At 38.9% G+C, this 20373-nt stretch overlaps 1 protein-coding gene across 3 annotated transcripts in view; it reads right to left on the bottom strand.

Annotated features, from left to right (window-relative positions):
- LOC126475169 (tonsoku-like protein) overlaps positions 1-20373 on the bottom strand; it is a 271206-nt gene that overhangs the window by 203033 nt on the left and 47800 nt on the right. For all 3 annotated transcript variants that reach the window (XM_050102799.1, XM_050102798.1, XM_050102797.1), the window contains one exon: positions 3158-3349. In XM_050102799.1, the coding sequence (XP_049958756.1) occupies positions 3158-3349 (192 nt within the window). The remainder of the gene's footprint in view (positions 1-3157; positions 3350-20373) is intronic.

Raw genomic sequence — 20373 nt, 5'->3', positions numbered from 1 at the left:
GGACAGCAGAGAGCCTATGACACTACCTTGCAGAACGCCAGATATCACTTCTGTTCTACTCATCTATCACTATGAACTGTGACCTCTCTGAGAGATAATCACAAATCCAGCGACGGTTTTAATCGTGGACACACACCAATCCAATGTGACTACAGTTGCAAAGGCCTACTACGCAGTATGTTGACACCTCACACCACAGGCAACTTTATTGCTTTGCAATGGATGTTGGTGTAGATCAGTAAGATTTTCAATCACGAAAATTGTGTATATTAAAGAATCCATTAGGAAGGGAATGGGCTTTGTCCGACATCCACAGGCTGTTAACAAACTCATGGTCATCATTTACCTTTTCAAGAATCTATTCTCATAGCTGTCACCACCTTAAGTGATCATTGGGTCACTTCCTGGATGACTGCAATGTTTATGGATGATAACATTAGGGTCAAAATTCTCTACGTGCAGCTGCCAAACCATCACTGTTTTATGTTAACAGAATCTTCCGTTGGTTCTTTGTAGAACAACATTATAATAAATTAAAAGCACCAGTTTGCTTTTGTTCTACAATATTACTTTTATTTTTGTTAACCGGTTTTCGACTTACAAGGCCATCTTCAGCCATTTACTGAGTTACAATGTTTGCAAACAATATTGCAAGAGAAATAATATGTGTAGACTGAAGCAGAAACATACAGTAAGTAACATCTTTGACTGAGTGATGGTAATCCAATGAAAAAGTAATAAACTGAACAGTAAATAAATAAAAATGGAGTAGACAGGAAAAACTTGAACACAAAACAGGAACAGCACGCCAACATAACAGGTTCCATTAATAAACAAAACTAATAAAATAAAATAAAATTAGTACTTGACAAGGCTACATGAGAAGGTATAAAACATGGAGAGTGATACATGAACCAATTAAAAGAAGAAAAAATTATCAATTTAGCTACAGGATACAAAAGGAACTTATGCAATATCAATAAGATAAAAAAAAAAAAAAATTGCAGGAAAATGGAGGTGTTTGAGGGAACATACAGTAAAATGCAATCTTTGAGAGTGTGGTGGTACTGCATTTTAACATTAACATTGCATTAAAAACAGTGGCTATGTAACAGTTTGCATTACATAAATGAACAAAGTGAACTATGAACAACATTTGATGAGACAACTACAAGAGGTGTTAAACATGGGCAGTAATATGAGTACCAGTTAAACTTAGCCTTAACTATTGAAACTAGTCTATATGGAATACACAGACAACTTCGATAAAACAAAAGCTTAATGTATACAGGAAAGTGGGAATATGTAGGAACAAACAGTGAGGGAAGCAATGAACAGCAGAGATGATTATATGAAGTTTAGGAGAGGGCAAGTGTTAAGGTGTGTCTGGTCATTTAGGATTAGATCTGGACTGTGAGCAAGATGTTTGTTAATTTCCAGGGCTTCCAGCAGGTTGAGTTTATGGCCTTTGTTTGCTAAGTGAAGTGCATGTGGCACTGGCTGGTAGTTGTAAGCCTCACTCAGAACATGCTCAGCAAATGCAGAGTCAGAATTCTGCAACTTATCTTTGCCATTAAAAACACATTGGGCTGTTGTGTTCCTAACCTAGTAGGAAAGCCTGTATTTGCGGGCTTTGAGTGCTTTGGCGACAGTCTGTGATACCTCACCTAGAAATGGTAGTATACACAATTTCCTGCAGACAGTGGATGGGGAAGCAGGTGGGGCATAGAGGAGGGGTATAATTTTCCATTTTTGTTTCCTGTGCAAAATGGGTCAATAAGAACTGGACTGTAGCCACTGGCTGTGGCAATAAGTCTTATTGTATGTAACTCTGCTTTAAAATCATCTCTAGGCCTGAGGATAGATATGAGACGGTGTACCATTGAGTGAAAAGCTGCATGTTTGTGAACTATGGGGTGTTGTGAGCAAGATGGTATTACTGCGTCTGTAGTTGTAGTTTTTCTACAAATTTTGAAGTAATGTGTGTGTGTGTGTGTGTGTACTGAAGTCAATGGTGAGATCTAAAAAGTTTATAGATTTGTTACCAATCTCCATTGTAAACTCAATATTTTTATGTTGACTGTGGTTTTTCAAAAGTGTGTTGAGTTGTCTTGTGGTGCCAGTCCACATACACAGGACATCATCTACTTATCTAAACCAGTATTTGATATTTGCACTCAACGGTTCTGTTTTTAGAAAATTTTGTTCAAAATTGTCCATAAATATTTCAGCCAACAGTGGACTAAGAGTGGAACCCATAGCTAAGCCGTCTAATTGTTTATACAGAGTCCCTTGGCACTGGAAATAGTTCTGTGCCAAGCATGTCTTTGTGGCCAGTCTCAATTCATTCAATTCCACAGGATTGACATAAGACTAGTAATCAGCTCTGTCAGAATATCAATGCATTCCACCACTGGTACGTTGGAAAAAAAACTGCAGACATCAAAGGATACTACTTTATCACTGTGTGAGACAGATATACCTTTTAACTTTTTTACTGGGTCCACAGAATTTGAAATGCCATGCTTTGGTTTGAATTTAGTCTTGCTCTTAATTGGGACATCCAGTTCACTAGCTAATTTGCAAGACGAGCAGTGAATGACAATATAACTGGACGAATAGGGACATACTGTTTATGCAGTTTAGGAAGCCCATAAACTCTAGGAGGCACTGGGTTCATATTAGATAATAGTTTTGCTTTTGCACGAACTGATTGCATATTTAACATCGTCTCTGAATAATTTTGTAGGGTCTTTAGGAAGGACTTGGAAGACTGTGGTATTCAGGAAAACATTAACTTTATCCACATAATCACATTTGTTCTAAAACACAATACTGTTGCCTTTATCAGAACAAAAGCAAACTGGTGCTTATCATTTATCATCACAGTTTTGTAAAAGCTTCGATGGCAACAGCACATTGTGAACACTATAAGTACCCACGTTAAATAAAGGGCAAGATGGTGTGAACTGGTTTCTATATGTTACCCAGGGTTAACAATCACCTAGGGCTACCAACACAAATATCATAATTTCCCATATCTCTGAATGTCACTATGTGATACACTGCATTTATAACTGCAAAATATACACAAAATAGCTCTTCACTTTTGTGTAATTAATTTATACTCACTGTCTGCTCCTATGAATCTACTTACCTCAGCTTTAGAAAGAAGTGCATCACAACTGAGCAATGCTTTGTCTGGTAAACAATCAGCAATATCAAGAGCAAGATTAAGTAATGTGAGGGCTCTTGATCGGTTATTCTGACGAACTAGAAGTGATGCCAATGAACAATAACAACGGTACAAGTCTTCATACAAATCATTCTGTTTGTTGATGGCAATGGCCTGTGAAAAAAGTTTCAAGAACAAAATATAAATTCATTTCAAGGATGAGAAAGTATTTTATGTACAATCCATCACTAATTACGGATGTAGTCTACAGCTGTGACATGACATTCTCAATTATAATAATGTGGTAAGGATAGTAGAGTTATCATTAGAAAAAATATGGAGAGGGAGTATAGCAACAAACAATTCTAAGTGCAGCGAAATATTTTTTTAATCTTTCCTGAATACCAACAAATGTGGACATTTCAGAGTTTATTCTTCATATTAATGTATCTAAATTACAATAAATAGTTTTAGATACAACTATTTTTTTAAAATAATTTTTTATGGCAATATTTTCTCAAAAAGTAATTTATTAATGGATTTACATTCCCCTTTGACTACCTTGTACTGTTATAGCTTTGAGTGGTCTGTTATATGTGTCTGTCTTTGCTGGTGCATCATTCACCAAAGTTTCTCAGCTGCATTTACATTTGATGGTGAGCAGTTGGCAGCTGGTGCAAATGTGAAAGCTAAGTAATGTTAAATTTGTTCGTGCATTATAGTGAGTTATTATTTTTAGTAATTTTTAACCACATTTCTTGTGAAATGTCTGTAGAAGAAACTTTCAGAAAGTTCATTTACTGTGCAGTATTAAATTTTTGCTGCGTCTACCAGTGGACAGATGAAACACTCATTTTAAATATTGTGAAAAGGACAGATAGCTAGTCACTGCAAAGATGACACACTGAGTTGCAGGCAGGCACAAGAAATGACCTTCAGAAAAGAATACACATGCACAGTTACACAAATAAGCATACCTTACACACACACATGATCACTGTCTCCGGCCACTACAGCCGGAATGCGTGCGTAAGATGTGCTTGCTTCTGAGAATGTGTGTGTGTGTGTGTGTGTGTGTGTGTGTGTGTGTGTGTGATTTCTTCTCTGGAGAAGGATATGGCTCAACAACTGTAAAAGATTTACCTGTGTGAGTAGTGTGAACTCTGTTGTAGGTTCTAGAGTAGTGGGTTAAAGTGTGACATTTATGGGAAGTGTTTTCTTAAGGGGGAATACAGTGGGCATTTTATGGAGATCCTCTCCTGGAACTGCACGATATGTAGCAAGACTAAGTTAATGGAGGTGCAGCAGCATATTTGTGCCCTTCAGGTACAGTTAGAAAACAAACAGGGATGAGCTAGACAAGATGATAAGGGAGAAGGGGGCTGGGGAACTGACAGTTAGTAAGAAGGCTGCTAAGAGAAAAATATACAGCAAAACCCCACTTTTACATTCCCAGAATTAATGTTTGTGGAAGTCCGAGACTGTGATGCCTTGGTTACGACGTAGGTGCGGCGTCTTAGAACTATGGTGATTTGCCTTACTTCTGTTGAGTGAATTTGGGGACAGCGTGAGGTTTGCAAAGTGTTCCTTTCTATTATCTTCCCCAGCATATTGCTGTCTGCTTATGTGCCTTACCTGCCTTTATGGCAATTAGAACTCTAAAAACTACTGGCTCAATCTTCCTGTGTGCTTGAGCTCCAGTTGTGGGTAATACTAGCAGTTACTAGCACCATGTGCCGAATTGTCATGATTATCCGGAAGGTATCTATATCTGATTTACACTAAGTAACCACCTGGGTGCAGTTGGTTGGGTTCTGAGGCTGTGGGTTGCACCGCCACTTGATCAACAGTTCTCAGGTAGCAGTGGAAAGGTCGGCTGGGGGGAGGGGGCAAGGGGGAGCAGGGAGGGCGAGGGGGGGGGGGAGGATGCTTGACACAACACTGTACCTGTCTTGGCTTTCTTTTTTAATCATGTACTTTTTGAAATGAATATATCTGTGTGTGTCTCTGTGATCATTTGGGGAACTGAATGTAAATGTTAAGGTCATTGTTTCATTAAGTTTTCATTTCTTTGGTGACTGGTGTAATACCAAGCAAACTGTAAATCAAATAGAAAATATGATAAGCTGAATTGTTAAATTGTTTGTCACATAGATCCTTCGTGTTGTACCTGTTGGGTTGAAGCATAGGTATTGCATAAAATTTTTGCATCGCTCTTCTGTCACACAACCTTGTACTTAAAATGTAGATTTTCTAATAATTACATGGTATCTCATTATAGGAAGTGAAACTTAGTGAGAAGCAATTAATGCTCAAGGTGTTGTGTTGTTGTTGTTGTTGTTGTTGTTGTTGTGTGGTCTTCAGTTCTGAGACTGGTTTGATGCAGCTCTCCATGCTACTCTATCCTGTGCAAGCTTCTTCATCTTCCAGTACTTACTGCAACCTACATCCTTCTGAATCTGCTTAGTGTATTCATCTCTTGGTCTCCCTCTACGATTTTTACCCTCCACGCTGCCCTAAATTTGTGATCCCTTGATGCCTCAGAACATGTCCTACCAACCGGTCCCTTCTTCTTGTCAAGTTGTGCCACAAACTCCTTTTCTCCCCAATTCTATTCAATACCTCCTCATTAGTTATGTGATCTACCCATCTAATCTTGAGCATTCTTCTGTAGCACCACATTTCGAAAGCTTCTATTCTCTTCTTGTCCAAACTATTTATCGTCCATGTTTCACTTCCATACATGGCTACACTACCTACAAATACTTTCAGAAACGATTTCCTGACACTTAAATCTATACTTGATGCTAACAAATTTCTCTTCTTCAGAAACGCTTTCCCTGCAATTGCCAGTCTACATTTGATATCCTCTCTACTTCGACCATCATCAGTTATTTTGCTCCCCAAATAGCAAAACTCCTTTAAGTGTCTCATATCCTAATCTAATTCCCGCAGCATCACCCGACTTAATTCAACTACATTCCATTATCCTCATTTTGCTTTTGTTGATGTTCATCTTACATCCTCCTTTCAAGACACAGTCCATTCTGTTCAACTGCTCTTCCAAGTCCTTTGCTGTCTCTGACAGAATTACAATGTCATCGGCGAACCTCAAAGTTTTTATTTCTTCTCCATGGATTTTAATACCTACTCCAAATTTTTATTTTGTTTCCTTTACTGCTTGTTCAATATACAGATTGAATAACATTGGGGAGAGGCTACAACCCTGTCTCACTCCCCTCCCAACCACTGCTTCCCTTTCATTCCCCTCGTCTCTTATAACTGCCATCTGGTTTCTGTACAAATTGTAAATAGCCTTTCGCTCCCTGTATTTTACCCCTGCCACCTTTAGAATTTGAAAGAGAGTATTCCATTCAACATTGTCAAAAGCTTTCTCTAAGCCTACAAATGCTAGAAATGTAGGTTTGCCTTTCCTTAATCTTTCTCCTAAGATAAGTCGTAGGGTCAGTATTGCCTCACGTGTTCCAACATTTCTACGGAATCCAAACTGATCTTCCCCAAGGTTGGCTTCTACCAGTTTTTCCATTCATCTGTAAAGAATGTGCGTTAGTATTTTGCAGCTGTGACTTATTAAACTGATAGTTCAGTAATTTTCACATCTGTCAACACCTGCTTTCTTTAGGATTGGAATTATTATATTCTTCTTGAAGTCTGAGGGTATTTCGCCTGTCTCATACATCTTGCTCACCAGACGGTAGAGTTGTCAGGACTGGCTCTCCCGAGGCCATCAGTAGTTCTATGGAATGTTGTCTACTCCCGAGGCCTTGTTTTGACTTAGGTCTTTCAGTGCTCTGTCAAACTCTTCACGCAGTAACATATCTCCCATTTCATCTTCTTCTACATCATCTTCCACTTCCATAATATTGTCCTCAAGTACCTCAAGTACATCGCCCTTGTATAGACCCTCTATATACTCCTTCCACCTTTCTGCTTTCCCTTCTTTGCTTAGAACTGGGTTTCCATCTGTGCTCTTGATATTCATACAAGTGGCTCTCTTTTCTCCAAAGGTCTCTTTAATTTTCCTGTAAGCAGTAACTATCTTACCCCTAGAGAGATAAGCCTCTACATCATTACATTTGTCCTCTAGCCATCCCTGCTTAGCCATTTTGCACTTCCTGTCAATCTCATTTTTGAGACATTTGTATTCCTTTTTGCCTGCTTCATTTACTGCATTTTTATGTTTTCTCCTTTCATCAATTAAATTCAATATTTCTTCTGTTACCCAAGGATTTCTACTAGCCCTCGTCTTTTTACCTACTTGATCCTCCGCTGTCTTCACTACTTCATCCTTCAGAGCTACCCATTCTTCTTCTACTGTACTTCTTTCCCCCATTCCTGTCAATTGTTCCCTTATGCTCTCCTTGAAACTCTGTACAACCTCTGGTTTAGTCAGTTTATCCAGGTCCCATCTCCTTAAATTTCCACCTTTTTGCAGTTTCTTCAGTTTTAATCTAAAGTTCATAACCAATAGATTGTGGTCAGAGTCCACATCTGCCCCTGGAAATGTCTTACAATTTAAAACCTGGTTCCTAAATCTCTCTCTTACCATTATATAATCTATCTGATACCTTCTAGTGTCTTCAGGATTCTTCCATGTATACAACCTTCTTTTATGATTCTTGAACTAAGTGTTAGGTATGATTAAGTTATACTCTGTGCAAAATTCTACCAGTCGGCTTCCTCTTTCATTTCTTACCCCCAATCCATATTCACCTATGTTTCCTTCTTTCCCTTTTCCTACTCTCGAATTCCAGTCACACATGACTATTAAATTTTCGTCTCCCTTCACTACCTGAATAATTTCTTTTATCTCATCACACATTTCATTGATTTCTTCATCATCTGCAGAGATAGTTGGCATAAAAATTTGTACTACTGTAGTAGGGATGGGCTTCGTGTCTATCTTGGCCACAACAATGCGTTCTCTATGCTGTTTATAGTAGCACTCCTATTTTTTATTCATTATTAAACCAACTACTGCATTACCCCTATTTGATTTTGTATTTATAACCCTGTATTCACCTGACCAAAAGTCTTGTTCCTCCTGCCACCGACCTTCACTAATTCCCACTATATCTAACTTTAACCTGTCCATTTCCCTTTTTAAATTTTCTAACCTACCTGTCCGATTAAGTGATCTGACATTCCACGCTCAGATCCGTAGAACGCCAGTTTTCTTTCTCCTGATAATTACGTCCTCTTGAGTAGTCCCCACCCGGAGATCCGAATGGGGGGCAGAGCAACGATTAACATTATACTGAGTGCACTATCCGAAAATTACCTCGAGCAATTAAACAGAGAACCGACTCCTGGAGATAACAACTTGTACCTACTGATAACAAACAGACCCGATCTTTTCGACGCTGTAAGCGCAGAACAGGGAATCAGTGATCATAAGGCCATTGCAGCATCTCTGAATATGGAAGTAAATAGGAATATAAAAAAAGGGAGGAAGGTTTATCTATTTAGCAAGAGTAATAGGAGGCAGATTTCAGACTACCTAACAGATCAAAACGAAAATTTCTGTTCCGACACTGACAATGTTGAGTGTTTATGGAAAAAGTTCAAGGCAATCATAAAATGCGTTTTAGACAGGTACGTGTCGAGTAAAACTGTGAGGAGCGGGAAAAACCCACCGTGGTTCAACAACAAAGTTAGGAAACTACTACGAAAGCAAAGAGAGCTTCACTGCAAATTTAAATGCAGCCAAAACCTCTAAGACAAACAGAAGCTAAACGATGTCAAAGTTAGCGTAAGGAGGGCTATGCGTGAAGCATTCAGTGAATTCAAAAGTAAAATTCTATGTACCGACTTAACAGAAAATCCTAGGAAGTTCTGGTCTTACGTTAAATCAGTAAGTGGATCGAAACAGCATATCCAGACACTCTGGGATGATAATGGCATTGAAACAGAGGATGACGTGCATAAAGCTGAAATACTAAACACCTTTTTTCCATGCTGTTTCACAGAGGAAGACCACGCTGCAGTTCCTTCTCTAAATCCTCGCACGAATGAAAAAAAGGCCGACATCGAAATAAATGTCCAAGGAATAGAAAAGCAACTGAAATCACTCAACAGGGGAAAGTCCACTGGACCTGATGGGATACCAATTCGATTCTACACAGAGTACGCGAAAGAACTTGCCCCCGTTCTCACAGCCGTGTACCGCAAGTCTCTAGAGGAACGGAAGGTTCCAAATGATCTGCACCGGTAGTTCCAGTTTTCAAGAAGGGTCATCGAGCAGATGCGCTAAACTATAGGCCTATATTTCTGACATCGATCTGTTGTAGAATTTTTGAGCATGTTTTTTGCTCGCGTATCATGTCATTTCTGGAGACCCAGAATCTACTCTGTAGGAATCAACATGGATTCCGGAAACAGCTATCGTGTGAGACCCAACTCACTTTATTTGTTCATGAGACCCAGAGAATATTAGATACAGGCTCCCAAGTAGATCCCATTTTCCTTGACTTCCGGAAGGCGTTTAATACAGTTCCGCACTGTTGCCTGATAAACAAAGTAAGAGCCTACAGAATATCAGACCAGCTGTGTGGCTGGATTGAAGACTCTTTTAGCAAACACAACACAGCATGTTGTTCTCATGGGGAGACATCTACAGACATTAAAGTAACCTCTGGCGTGCCACAGGGGAGTGTTATGGGGCCATTGCATTTCACAATATATATATAAATGACCTAGCAGAGAGTGTCGAAAGTTCCATGCAGCTTTTCGCAGATTATGCTGTAGTATACAGAGAAGTTGCAGCATTAGAAAATTGCAGTGAAATGCAGGAAGATCTGCAGCAGATAGGCGCTTGGTGCAGGGAATGGCAACTGACCCTTAACATAGACAAATGTAATGTATTGTGAATACATAGAAAGAAGGATCCTTTATTGTATGATTACATGATAGCGGAACAAACACTGGTAGCAGTTACTTCTGTAAAATATCTGGGAGTATGCGTGCAGAACAATTTGAAGTGGAATGAACATATAAAATTAATTGTTGGTAAGGCGGGTGCCAAGTTGAAATTCATTGGGAGAGTCCTTAGAAAATGTAGTCTATCAACAAAGGAGGTGGCTTACAAAACACTCGTTCGACCTATACTTGAGTATTGCTCATCAGTGTGGGATCCGTACCAGGTTGGGTTGACAGAGGAGATAGAGAAGATCCAAAGAAGAGCGGCGCGTTTCGTCACAGGGTTATTTGGTAACCGTGATAGCGTTACAGAGATGTTTATCAAACTCAAGTGGCAGACTCTGCAAGAGAGGCGCTCTGCATCGTGGTGTAGCTTGCTCGCCAGGTTTCGAGAGGGTGCGTTTCTGGATGAGGTATCGAATATATTGCTTCCCCCTACTTAAACCTCTCGAGGAGATCACGAATGTAAAATTAGAGAGATTCGAGCCCGCAAGGAGGCTTTCCGGCAGTCGTTCTTCCCGTGAACCATACACGACTGGAACAGGAAAGGGAGATAATGACAGTGGCACATAAAGTGCCCTCCGCCACACACAGTTGGGTGGCTTGCAGAGTATAAATGTAGATGTAGATGTAGACAGGCAGTTAGCAAGCTGTCTTTGACTCTTTCAAGGTTGCCTTAAGTAATGCTCTGGTTTTGGCCATACCTGATTTCAACTTGCTCTTTGTTGTTCAGACATACTCCTCTAACTCTGGAGTGGCTGCCATTCTTCTTCTGGAGTAAGAGGGTGAGCGAAGACCACTGGCCTACATTTCCTGATTTTTATCGCAGTCAACTGGAGGTGCTTGCAATTCTTTTCACCCTTGAGATGTTTACATACTATATGGAACATCGAGAGTTTACACTCTCTCAGTTGGGTTCTGTACCGTCCTCGTACAATTGGATGCATTGTGTGATGGGCAGTCAGAATTTGAACCTTTGAGTTCAACGTGCACCACTTAAAAGGGTGTGATAATGTTGTATCCAACACCCTGAGTCACATGCTTGAATAGCAAGAAGAAGAAAAGTGCTCTCTAGATATCGCTGAGATGGAGGAGCAGCAGGTTAATTTTGTTCTTACCGATATTCCTGCACTATTTGGTGATTCAGTTGGGCATCAAGAGGATGACCCCGAGCTACGGCATATCAGGGGACAGTTAGCGTCTGGCACATCGGTCCTAGAGTATGAGTTGAAAAGGAACATCTGGTGTCATAGTGTGGGTCAGAGTCAAGTGGTGAAGACCTGCCTCCTGGCCATCTTGATCCTGGCGGTATTTAAGCACTAACCATAAAATACAGGAACCCCTTACCTAGCCTTCATTGTATTGAGATGTTAGGAGGATGACTTCTCAGTGTCAGGAGAGCCAGATGGCCAAACCAAATCCTCTACTCAAGCCAAGATGCCCATGGAACTCCTCTTTATCAATTACATCAGTCCTCTGCCTCCTATCCAGGGTGAGTATTGATATATTTTTGTCATTGTTGATGGGTTTAGCAAGTTTAGCAGGTTGTTGCATAATAGGTGTGTTGCAGTTGCACAGAGTACTAGTCATTTGAGTAGAATTTTCATTTGGTGGTCCCCCCCCAAGAGTTCTTGTGAGTGATACTGCTCCTGCTTTTACTTCTAGGGAGTTTCGTAACTTTTATTTCCATTCTGGGGTTAAACATGTCACCACTAAGCCCTATTATCCCCAGCCGTCATTCAAGGAATGGGTCAATTATAATTTGAAATTCTTGCTTATTGCCTTCCACTCTGAAGCTCAAACTAGTTGGAATGCACCTTGCTCTCTATATTGCTAGGCATGAAATCCATCAGACTACTCCCACTTCGCTTATGTTATCTTATCCCTTTAATTCTTTCTTGGTGAACCTGTTGCCGGACAACCCCACCGCCAAGTCTATCCAGGATGCTTGGTGAAAGGCCAAGGCTAATATTCAGTGCACCCATAGCAGGAAAGCGGCGCAAAACAAGGGGTGTTGTGCAGGCAACATTCAAGTCGGGGATGTAGTCTTTGTAAAAAATGTTGGGGGTATGGCTTCCATAACTGTGATAGGTAAGTGAAAAGCTTATTAATTGTCTTTGAACATAGATATTTTCATAACCATATACAACATTTTGGATTGCCTATGTTTTTAACAGTATAATTTGTGTTGGTGTGAGTGTATTAAAGTCTTACTTGAATGCAAAGAATCAATAAGACAACTACAGTGCAACAGATGCAGAACAACACAAATGTGAACATCACACAAAATACTTAGGTAAATATTTGTGCTTGACAATGAAAATAAATTCTCAAAAAACATTGTGCTAAGCACATAAAAAATTACATAACTGGAGCAGTCTGTCATCATTTAAATAATGAATTACACAATTGCAGGCTTTCCAAAAATGTTGAATATGATGGTTGAAATTAAGTCAAACATTTCTACTACACAGACAGTTACCAGATCCATTTACGTCAGTGGCTAAACATAGTACAAAATTCAGATAATCTTTATTGGATAATAAATAAGTATTTTGATTTCTATTATTTACATATATTATACACAAACCATGAAAATGCAAGGGGAGGTTATAAACATAACTTTTGGTGCTTAAAAAGTTATTTTCTACATTTTACGCCATTTTTTAAAGTACCTAAAAGAGGGTAAACACGGGGTTTCACTGTATTTACATAGTTTCATTTGGTGTATCACCAACAGACATGACCAAGTGCCAGAGTTAAAACGACAAGAGTCTCTTGTACACATAGGTGTAGGAAACATGCAGCAGGCCTCAACAGTTAAGAAGCCTCAGTGCATTGTAACTTCAAACAGAAAGAAGATGCTTCTGTTAGGTAGTTCTCAGGTGTAAGCCAACAGCTGCACGAAGTGTTGGAAAGGGAGTACCAGATCACTAGCATTGTGACTGACAACATAGGGGAGTTACGTAGGAACTTCAAGAAAGAAAGTCAGATAAAGATTGTGGGTGGAGCTGGGAATAGTCTTGATAGCGACAGGGATAGGATGACCTGGAAAAGACAGCTACTCAAACCAGTGGCACAAATGTGCACCTCCTGCAATTGTTTCAGCATCATGATTGGCCTAATCTTAATACCGCTGTTACATGTACTAACAGGGACTTGAGAAGCACTGATGATGGAGATTATAGCTCACACTGCAGTGGTGCTAGCTGAGTGTATCAATAGAACAGGCTTCACTAGGCATTACCTGCATCTCAATAGGTATGGTAAGGGAAGGATGGCAAAGCTTATGGCTGACAGTTTAGTGGGAGTTGGTAGGAGCACTCATGGTAAAATTGTTGTAATAATTGGTTTTAGAGCTGCACCATTTCTAGACTGTAGTCAGCTGTAAGAGATATTAGAAATAAACTACATGGGCTACTTGCTGACGACTCTGACATTACTGGTGTATCAGAGCACCACTTACACCATGCAAAAATTCAGAGGCTTCCTATACTGGGATACAGACTAGCTAGTTATTGTTCAAAGTGTTCTTTGCAGAATTTGAGAGAGGACAATTATATGAAAAAATGGTACTCCATTTGATTCTACTGATGTATCAAAGCACTGCACTGAACAGGTCACTGAATCTTGTGTTGTGGCATTTGAATTAAGTTAAACTATATTTTTAATTATAGTTATCTACAGGTCCCCTAACTCTGATTTCAGAACATTTCTATTCAAGCTAGAGAGAATTCTACAGTATATAACATTTTTGTTCATTGTTTATTGCTAAAGAGACATTCTGTTTGTAAAAGGATAAATGGCCTTTCAGACAGTGACACACAATTTTTAACAATAAAACAGATTTGTGTGTTTGAATTTTTAACACACACACACACAGATATACTACATTTAAACTATTTATAAATGTTAATCTAGTGGCAAAAGACTCTTTTAAATCTCATTAAAGAACAAGAGTAGTGAGAAGTTCATCGTGCACTTAATATAGATGATAAATAGGCCTATAAAGTTTTCCTCAACACAATTCTCATGCACTTTAAAAGTTGTTCTCCATTAGAAAGTTTAAAACAGGATACTGGCACTAACAGGCAATATGGATGGCTGACTGATGGGACAAGGATTTCATGTAGAGAATTACTTCAAAAAGTTAGGGATAGCAACAATGGAGCTACAATAGTCCATTATAAACAATACTGTAAGGTGTTTATGTCACTAGGAAAGCAAAAAATGTGGGGTATGCACACGGAATAGCTAATTCTAAAAGAATGTATGGTCAGCTGTGAATGAAGTGTCTAAGCAACAGCTCAAGGTCAAGGAAATAAGGTAAATACACAATAAAAATGTTTTTGGCTGCCAATAATTCAGATATATGTACAGTATTTAACAACTGCTTTCTAACTAAAGCAGGTGAATTAAATAAAAACTTTCCACAGGGAATCTTATAACTCTCTCAGAAAACTGCTTTCCAAGATTTCTACATGAAATACATCTCCCGGACAGATAAAAAAACTACTCACTATACAGCAGCAGAAGAGAACATATAAAAAGGTTAAAGAAATGTGCAAGTTTTTGGAGCCAGTGGCTCCTCCTTCTGACAGAAGGGTTGAAGGGGAATCAAGATCAAAAGGACTGGTGACATTTAGAAAATGGAAAGAGTTTGGAAAAATCACCCAGAACCTCGAGTTGGGGAAGACTTACCAAAGGGGATGCGATGGAAGACTGATTGTTAGGGACTGCAACAGATGAGATTTGAAAACTGGAGAGCTTAAAGGTGGAACATAGCATAATAAGCAAGACAGAGATCACTTACAAAACATTGTGCAAGAATTAATAAGATCAGAAAGCTACGTGCTTTATGTGTAGGAGAGGTGGTGAGAGGAGGAAATAGACACCTCAGAAAATAAAAAATTGTAGAAAACTAAAAGGGAATGAAAAAAGCAATAGTTTTTGAGAAAAAATGCTGAGACTGAGGAAATTAAAGAAAATAATTAATGCAAATTAAGGCCAGATGGGTAGTGAGAATCAAGGACATTTTGTAACACCAGTTCCCACCTGTGGAATTCTGAGAAACTGGTGCCTGAAGGAGAACCCAGATGGTGCATATGGTAGTGAGGGACCAAGGTCACAACTTTCACGTTGTAGGGCATTCTCTACAACAGAAAAGTTCATGTTGCCAGTATATACCTTCTGTCTGTGCCCATTCATACTAACTGATAACTTGACGGTAGTCATGCCAATACAGAAGATTGAACAGTGTTTACATGACGGCTGATATACGACATTTGTTCCTGGTTCCAGCAGGATGGGGTGACTGCACATACCACCCACCAGAAGGCGGTGAACTTTTTAAGGGACACCTTCAGTGACCGCATCATCTCCTGAGGAGTCTGGCCTCTACGTTCACCCAACTTCGTTCCACCAAATTAATTTCTATCAGGTATGTTGAAGGGAAAGCCTATGAAGGCAATCCGCACACCATACAAGAACTCCAACCTGCATTGACACGTGGCATTCAGAAAATCACTCCCGACGATCAGCACCATGTCTTCAAGAACATGCAGAAACGTGTGCAACTGTGTCTTCAAGTTCATGTGGATCACTTCCAGCATCTCTTCTAACTTCCATGACTTTAATATGGCAAGTTATGAACTGCATAGTTACTTATAGAACACCCTGTATATATTCACAGCTTGTCATCTGCATAGGGTTCTCCTACATTTTATTATACCTATGTTAATTTCATCCCATTATCATGGAGTTTAGCTCCTCAATTCGGTCTTAAAGAACTAAATGTGTAAAAACAAGAAAGAAGACAAATAATGATTATTGTCATAGAGTACTATGTTTCATAAATTGTATGATCAACAATGGAAGGAAGATTAGGGTTCGAGGTTCAGAAAGCGAGGCTATTAGGAGCAAAGCACAAGCTTCTCTTCAAAAGTATCATCCCAGCATTTGCCTTAAGCAATTTAGAGAAACCACAGTATCAGATGCCTGACAGATATTTTGACCACCATCCTCCAAATTCTTAACATAGGGCCACCTTGCTTGGACACATGATCAAAAAGTGTAGAATGGAAATTATCATATGACTTGAAGATGCTGCAGATCTCAAGGTTTGACATCACCTTGGTAACTTAAACATCAGTAATGCATATGGGAACAATGCACACTAAATTCCTATTACAGCAAGTGCCATTTCCACAGCAAAGTATGTGGTTTCAATATGTGCAAAAGATAACTTTTTTTGTACGAGACCAATAGGATGAGTAAAGTGTGTGATGTCATACAATTAATGCCTTAACAATTTATACAGGGTGTAAATAAATCCCCTTTACAGCTTTTGAGAACTTATAATGGGGGCCAAGACAGTTAAGTTTAGCGTAGGAACACATGGCTGGAAACGCAGTTTTCCCACTACATTCAAAATACTACGACACACATTGCTCTCAGACTCCTGCTCCTTGTCCTCTGGATCTACTTACAAGTAAGCTCAATGTGACAACCACTGACGTCAACACAGGTACTTGAATTACGTTACAATTAAGGCACCTCATCTGAACCTCTCGATACCAGTAAAATTCTACTGTGTTTCCGTAAAGTAGTTAACATATTTCTGATACAACCTTCAGATTTGATTTCATTAATGTAGAGGTACTTTGATACATCAATATGTTTATATTGCAATGATATTATTCTTATGTGTATTCTTTCTTTTGTCACTATGATCTTTGAAGTTTTTGTAACTCCGATTTTTGGGCGCGTAAGCGATTATTAGTTAGAGAGTCGGACCTTGAGAAGGTCAAGTCTTGGACATCATGTTGAAAAGACGTATATTGTAGTCAGCTTATAAAATGTGAACTGATTACGTGGTAAATAAGTGTATTAGTGTGCCGTTTAAGTGTACCATTAAAGGTTTCATTTCTCATTACGTAATATAGCAGAAAACGCGAAAAGACCGTACAGTCGTATTTTCTGTTTACGTTCTGCTGCAGCAAATCTATAGAATTTCGTTTAGTTGTTCCTTGCTCTCTCCAGCAATTTAACTTAGCGTACCTCTTCATTATTTAACTAGCATTTCCGGAAAGTAGCGTAAAGTTTAATTTGTTGTTTCAGAATCTTTGCACTTTTGTTTTTGTTTACACACAGTTGCGTATAGGCCAAATTTGTGTAACCATATTTTCGTGTTTATCTGTAATTTAACTGACTTATTCTTAATAAATTATTACGTTTATCATGAGTGAAAAGTGCTTGACTTGCCGTAGAATTGTTAGGTCGGGGCTTTGGTGTGATGGGTGCTGTAGTTTTTTCCATGTGGGTGACTGTAGTGGCGTGGGAATAGGGGAAGTAAATGAGACTCATCAGTGGTTTTGTAGGATTTGTAGTAGAGATAGGAAGATACTGGAACAGGAGGGGAAAATTGCTGCCCTTCAGGCTGAGTTAGACAAGGCCAGGGGAGATCTTGACAGGTTAAGGAGGGAGAAGGGTAAAGAGAGGTGGGAAGTGGCAACAGGCAACAGGAGGAACAGGCCTAGAACTTTGTCTGACAGCTTTATGGTGAATGTGGAAAATAGATTTGACCTGTTGCTTCAGTTAGAAGCTGGTGAGCCTCAAGCAGTTACAGGTGTAGACAGGGCACAACAAACTTTCAGCAGCAAATTGAAAAGTAAGAATGTAGGGAAATCAGTAAAGAGAAAGAAAGTGTTGTTGTTAGGTAGTTCCCATGGAAGAGGTGTTGGCCAACTCTTGCAGGATGAACTAGGATCAGAATACCAGGTCACCAATTTTTTTAAACCTAGTGCTGGTCTGGAGCAGGTGACAGAGGATTTAGGATCACTTTGCAAAGATTTCACTAAGGAAGACACCGTGGTTATAGTGGGTGGGGCAGGTAACAGTATTGACAGAGATCCTGGGTACAGCATAGAGTGTGACCTGGCGAAGATTGCATCAGCATCGAGGCATACCAGTGTTGAGTTTGTATCTGTTCTTGGGCGCCATGACCGACCTCATTTGAACTCTTCTGTCAAGAGAGTTAATTTGGAGCTGGAACGGCTGCTCATGTCGGGTGCGGGGTCACACATTGGTGTGGTTCATGTTGATTCTGTCAGTAGGTGGGATTATACTAGGCATGGCCTTCACCTCAACAGGAAGGGGAAGGGTAAATTGGCTGGGGAAATAGCAGGAAAGTTAAAGGGGGGAGGCACTGTCATGAGTGGTAAAATACCAGTGGTTATAGGATTCAGAAAAGACCCTTTTTTAGGGTAGGGAGGACAGAAAGAAAACAAATTTTAAGAGAGGTTAGAACTGAGACAAAGCTTCAGTTTGAGAAAGAAATCAAAAAACATAATTCCAGCTTATTACATCAACATAAACAGCCATTGGTTAAGAATTTTCAACTGTCAGCAGATATTTTAACTCCATCCAATTTTAAGTCAGTCAATGTGAAATGTCAGCTATCTTTATTGCATCAAAATATTCGAGGACTGAGAAATAAAATTAATGAATTAACTATCTGCATAGATGAATTAGAGTCTTCAAACCCAGCTGACATAATCTGCCTCTCTGAACATCATGTGACCACTGGTATAGAACTTTTAAGTGTTACAGGGTTTAGGTTAGCATCTCACTATTGTAGATCAGAAATGGAGAAAGGAGGAGTTGCCACATTCATCAGGAACTGTCATAAATTTAAGAACATAGACATTCATAAATTTTGCCTAGAACAGCATATGGAAGCATGTGCAACAGAATTAGATTTTCACAAAAAATCTTTCATAATATTAAGTGTATATCGAGCACCTGCAGGTAACTTTAATCTGTTTGTAAACCACCTTGAAGCTGTACTGGCCCATTTAACAACCAAAAACAAAGAAATAGTGGTTGCTGGTGATTTCAATGTAGATTTCCTTAAAGACTCTCCCAATAAGAACCTATTTGAGTTAGTAACACTATCATTCAACTTAATTCCCACAGTAAAGTTCCCCACTAGGATAACCACTTGCTCACAAACAGCCATTGATAATATCTTTATAGAAAAGTCAAATGAACAAAATTATATTACAAAACCAATAGTCAATGGCCTCTCAGACCATGACATGCAGTTCCTTCTGTTAAATGTTAATACTGAACAGGATATAAAATCTGTTAAATCTGAGCTCAAGAGGGTAATCAGTAAGCCAAAAATTGATTATTTTAGGACACTCCTCAGAGACATTCACTGGACTGATGTTTACAGTGCTCATGGCATGAATGAAAAATATAACATTTTTGCTAATAAAGTGCTTACCTTATTTGAACACTGCTTTCCCCCAAAACTTACCAAGGTTAGAGCAAAGTCTACAAAGAAGCCATGGATTACTCGAGGAATAGGGGTATCTTGTAAAACAAAAAGAAAACTGTATCTGTCAATCCGAAACATTTCCAATGTTGATGCTATAGCACATTATAAGAAATACTGCAAAATATTAAAGACTGTAATACGGATGTCAAAGCAAATATATTACAAGGAAAAGATAGTCATATCAGATAACAAAATAAAGACAATATGGGATATAGTGAAGGAGGAGACCGGTAGAACCAGACATGAAGAGGAACAAATAGCATTAAGAGTAAATGATGCATTGGTGACAGATGTGTATAGTGTTGCAGAACTTTTTAACAAACATTTTATAACTGTTACTGAAAAGATGGGGTTGTCAGGTTCGGTAGATGCTGCTATGGATTACCTTAGACCAGACATTTCAAGTAACTTCCATAATATGAATTTGACCCTCACTACCCCAACAGAAATAATGTCCATCATAAAATCTTTAAAATCAAAAACATCTAGTGGGTATGATGAAATATCAACAAAGTTAATTAAAGAATGTGATTCTGAGCTAAGTAACATATTAAGCTATCTGTGTAACCAGTCGTTTATCAGTGGAATATTTCCCGAATGGCTGAAATATGCTGAAGTTAAGCCACTGTTTAAGAAGGGAGATAAAGAAATAGCATCAAATTTCCGTCCAATTTCACTGTTGCCAGCATTCTCAAAAATTTTCGAAAAAGTAATGTACAGTCGTCTTTATAACCATCTTATCTCAAATAACATACTGTCAAAGTCACAGTTTGGATTTCTAAAAGGTTCTGATATTGAGAAGGCTATCTACACTTACAGTGAAAATGTACTTAATTCATTAGACAAAAAATTGCAGGCAACTGGTATATTTTGTGATCTGTCAAAGGCATTTGACTGTGTAAATCACAATATCCTT

The sequence above is a fragment of the Schistocerca serialis genome, chromosome 4 (assembly GCF_023864345.2).
Source record: "Schistocerca serialis cubense isolate TAMUIC-IGC-003099 chromosome 4, iqSchSeri2.2, whole genome shotgun sequence".
NCBI lineage: Eukaryota > Metazoa > Arthropoda > Insecta > Orthoptera > Acrididae > Schistocerca > Schistocerca serialis.
The sequence above is the reverse complement of the archived record's forward strand: the minus strand, read 5'-3'. Positions and strand labels throughout refer to the sequence as shown.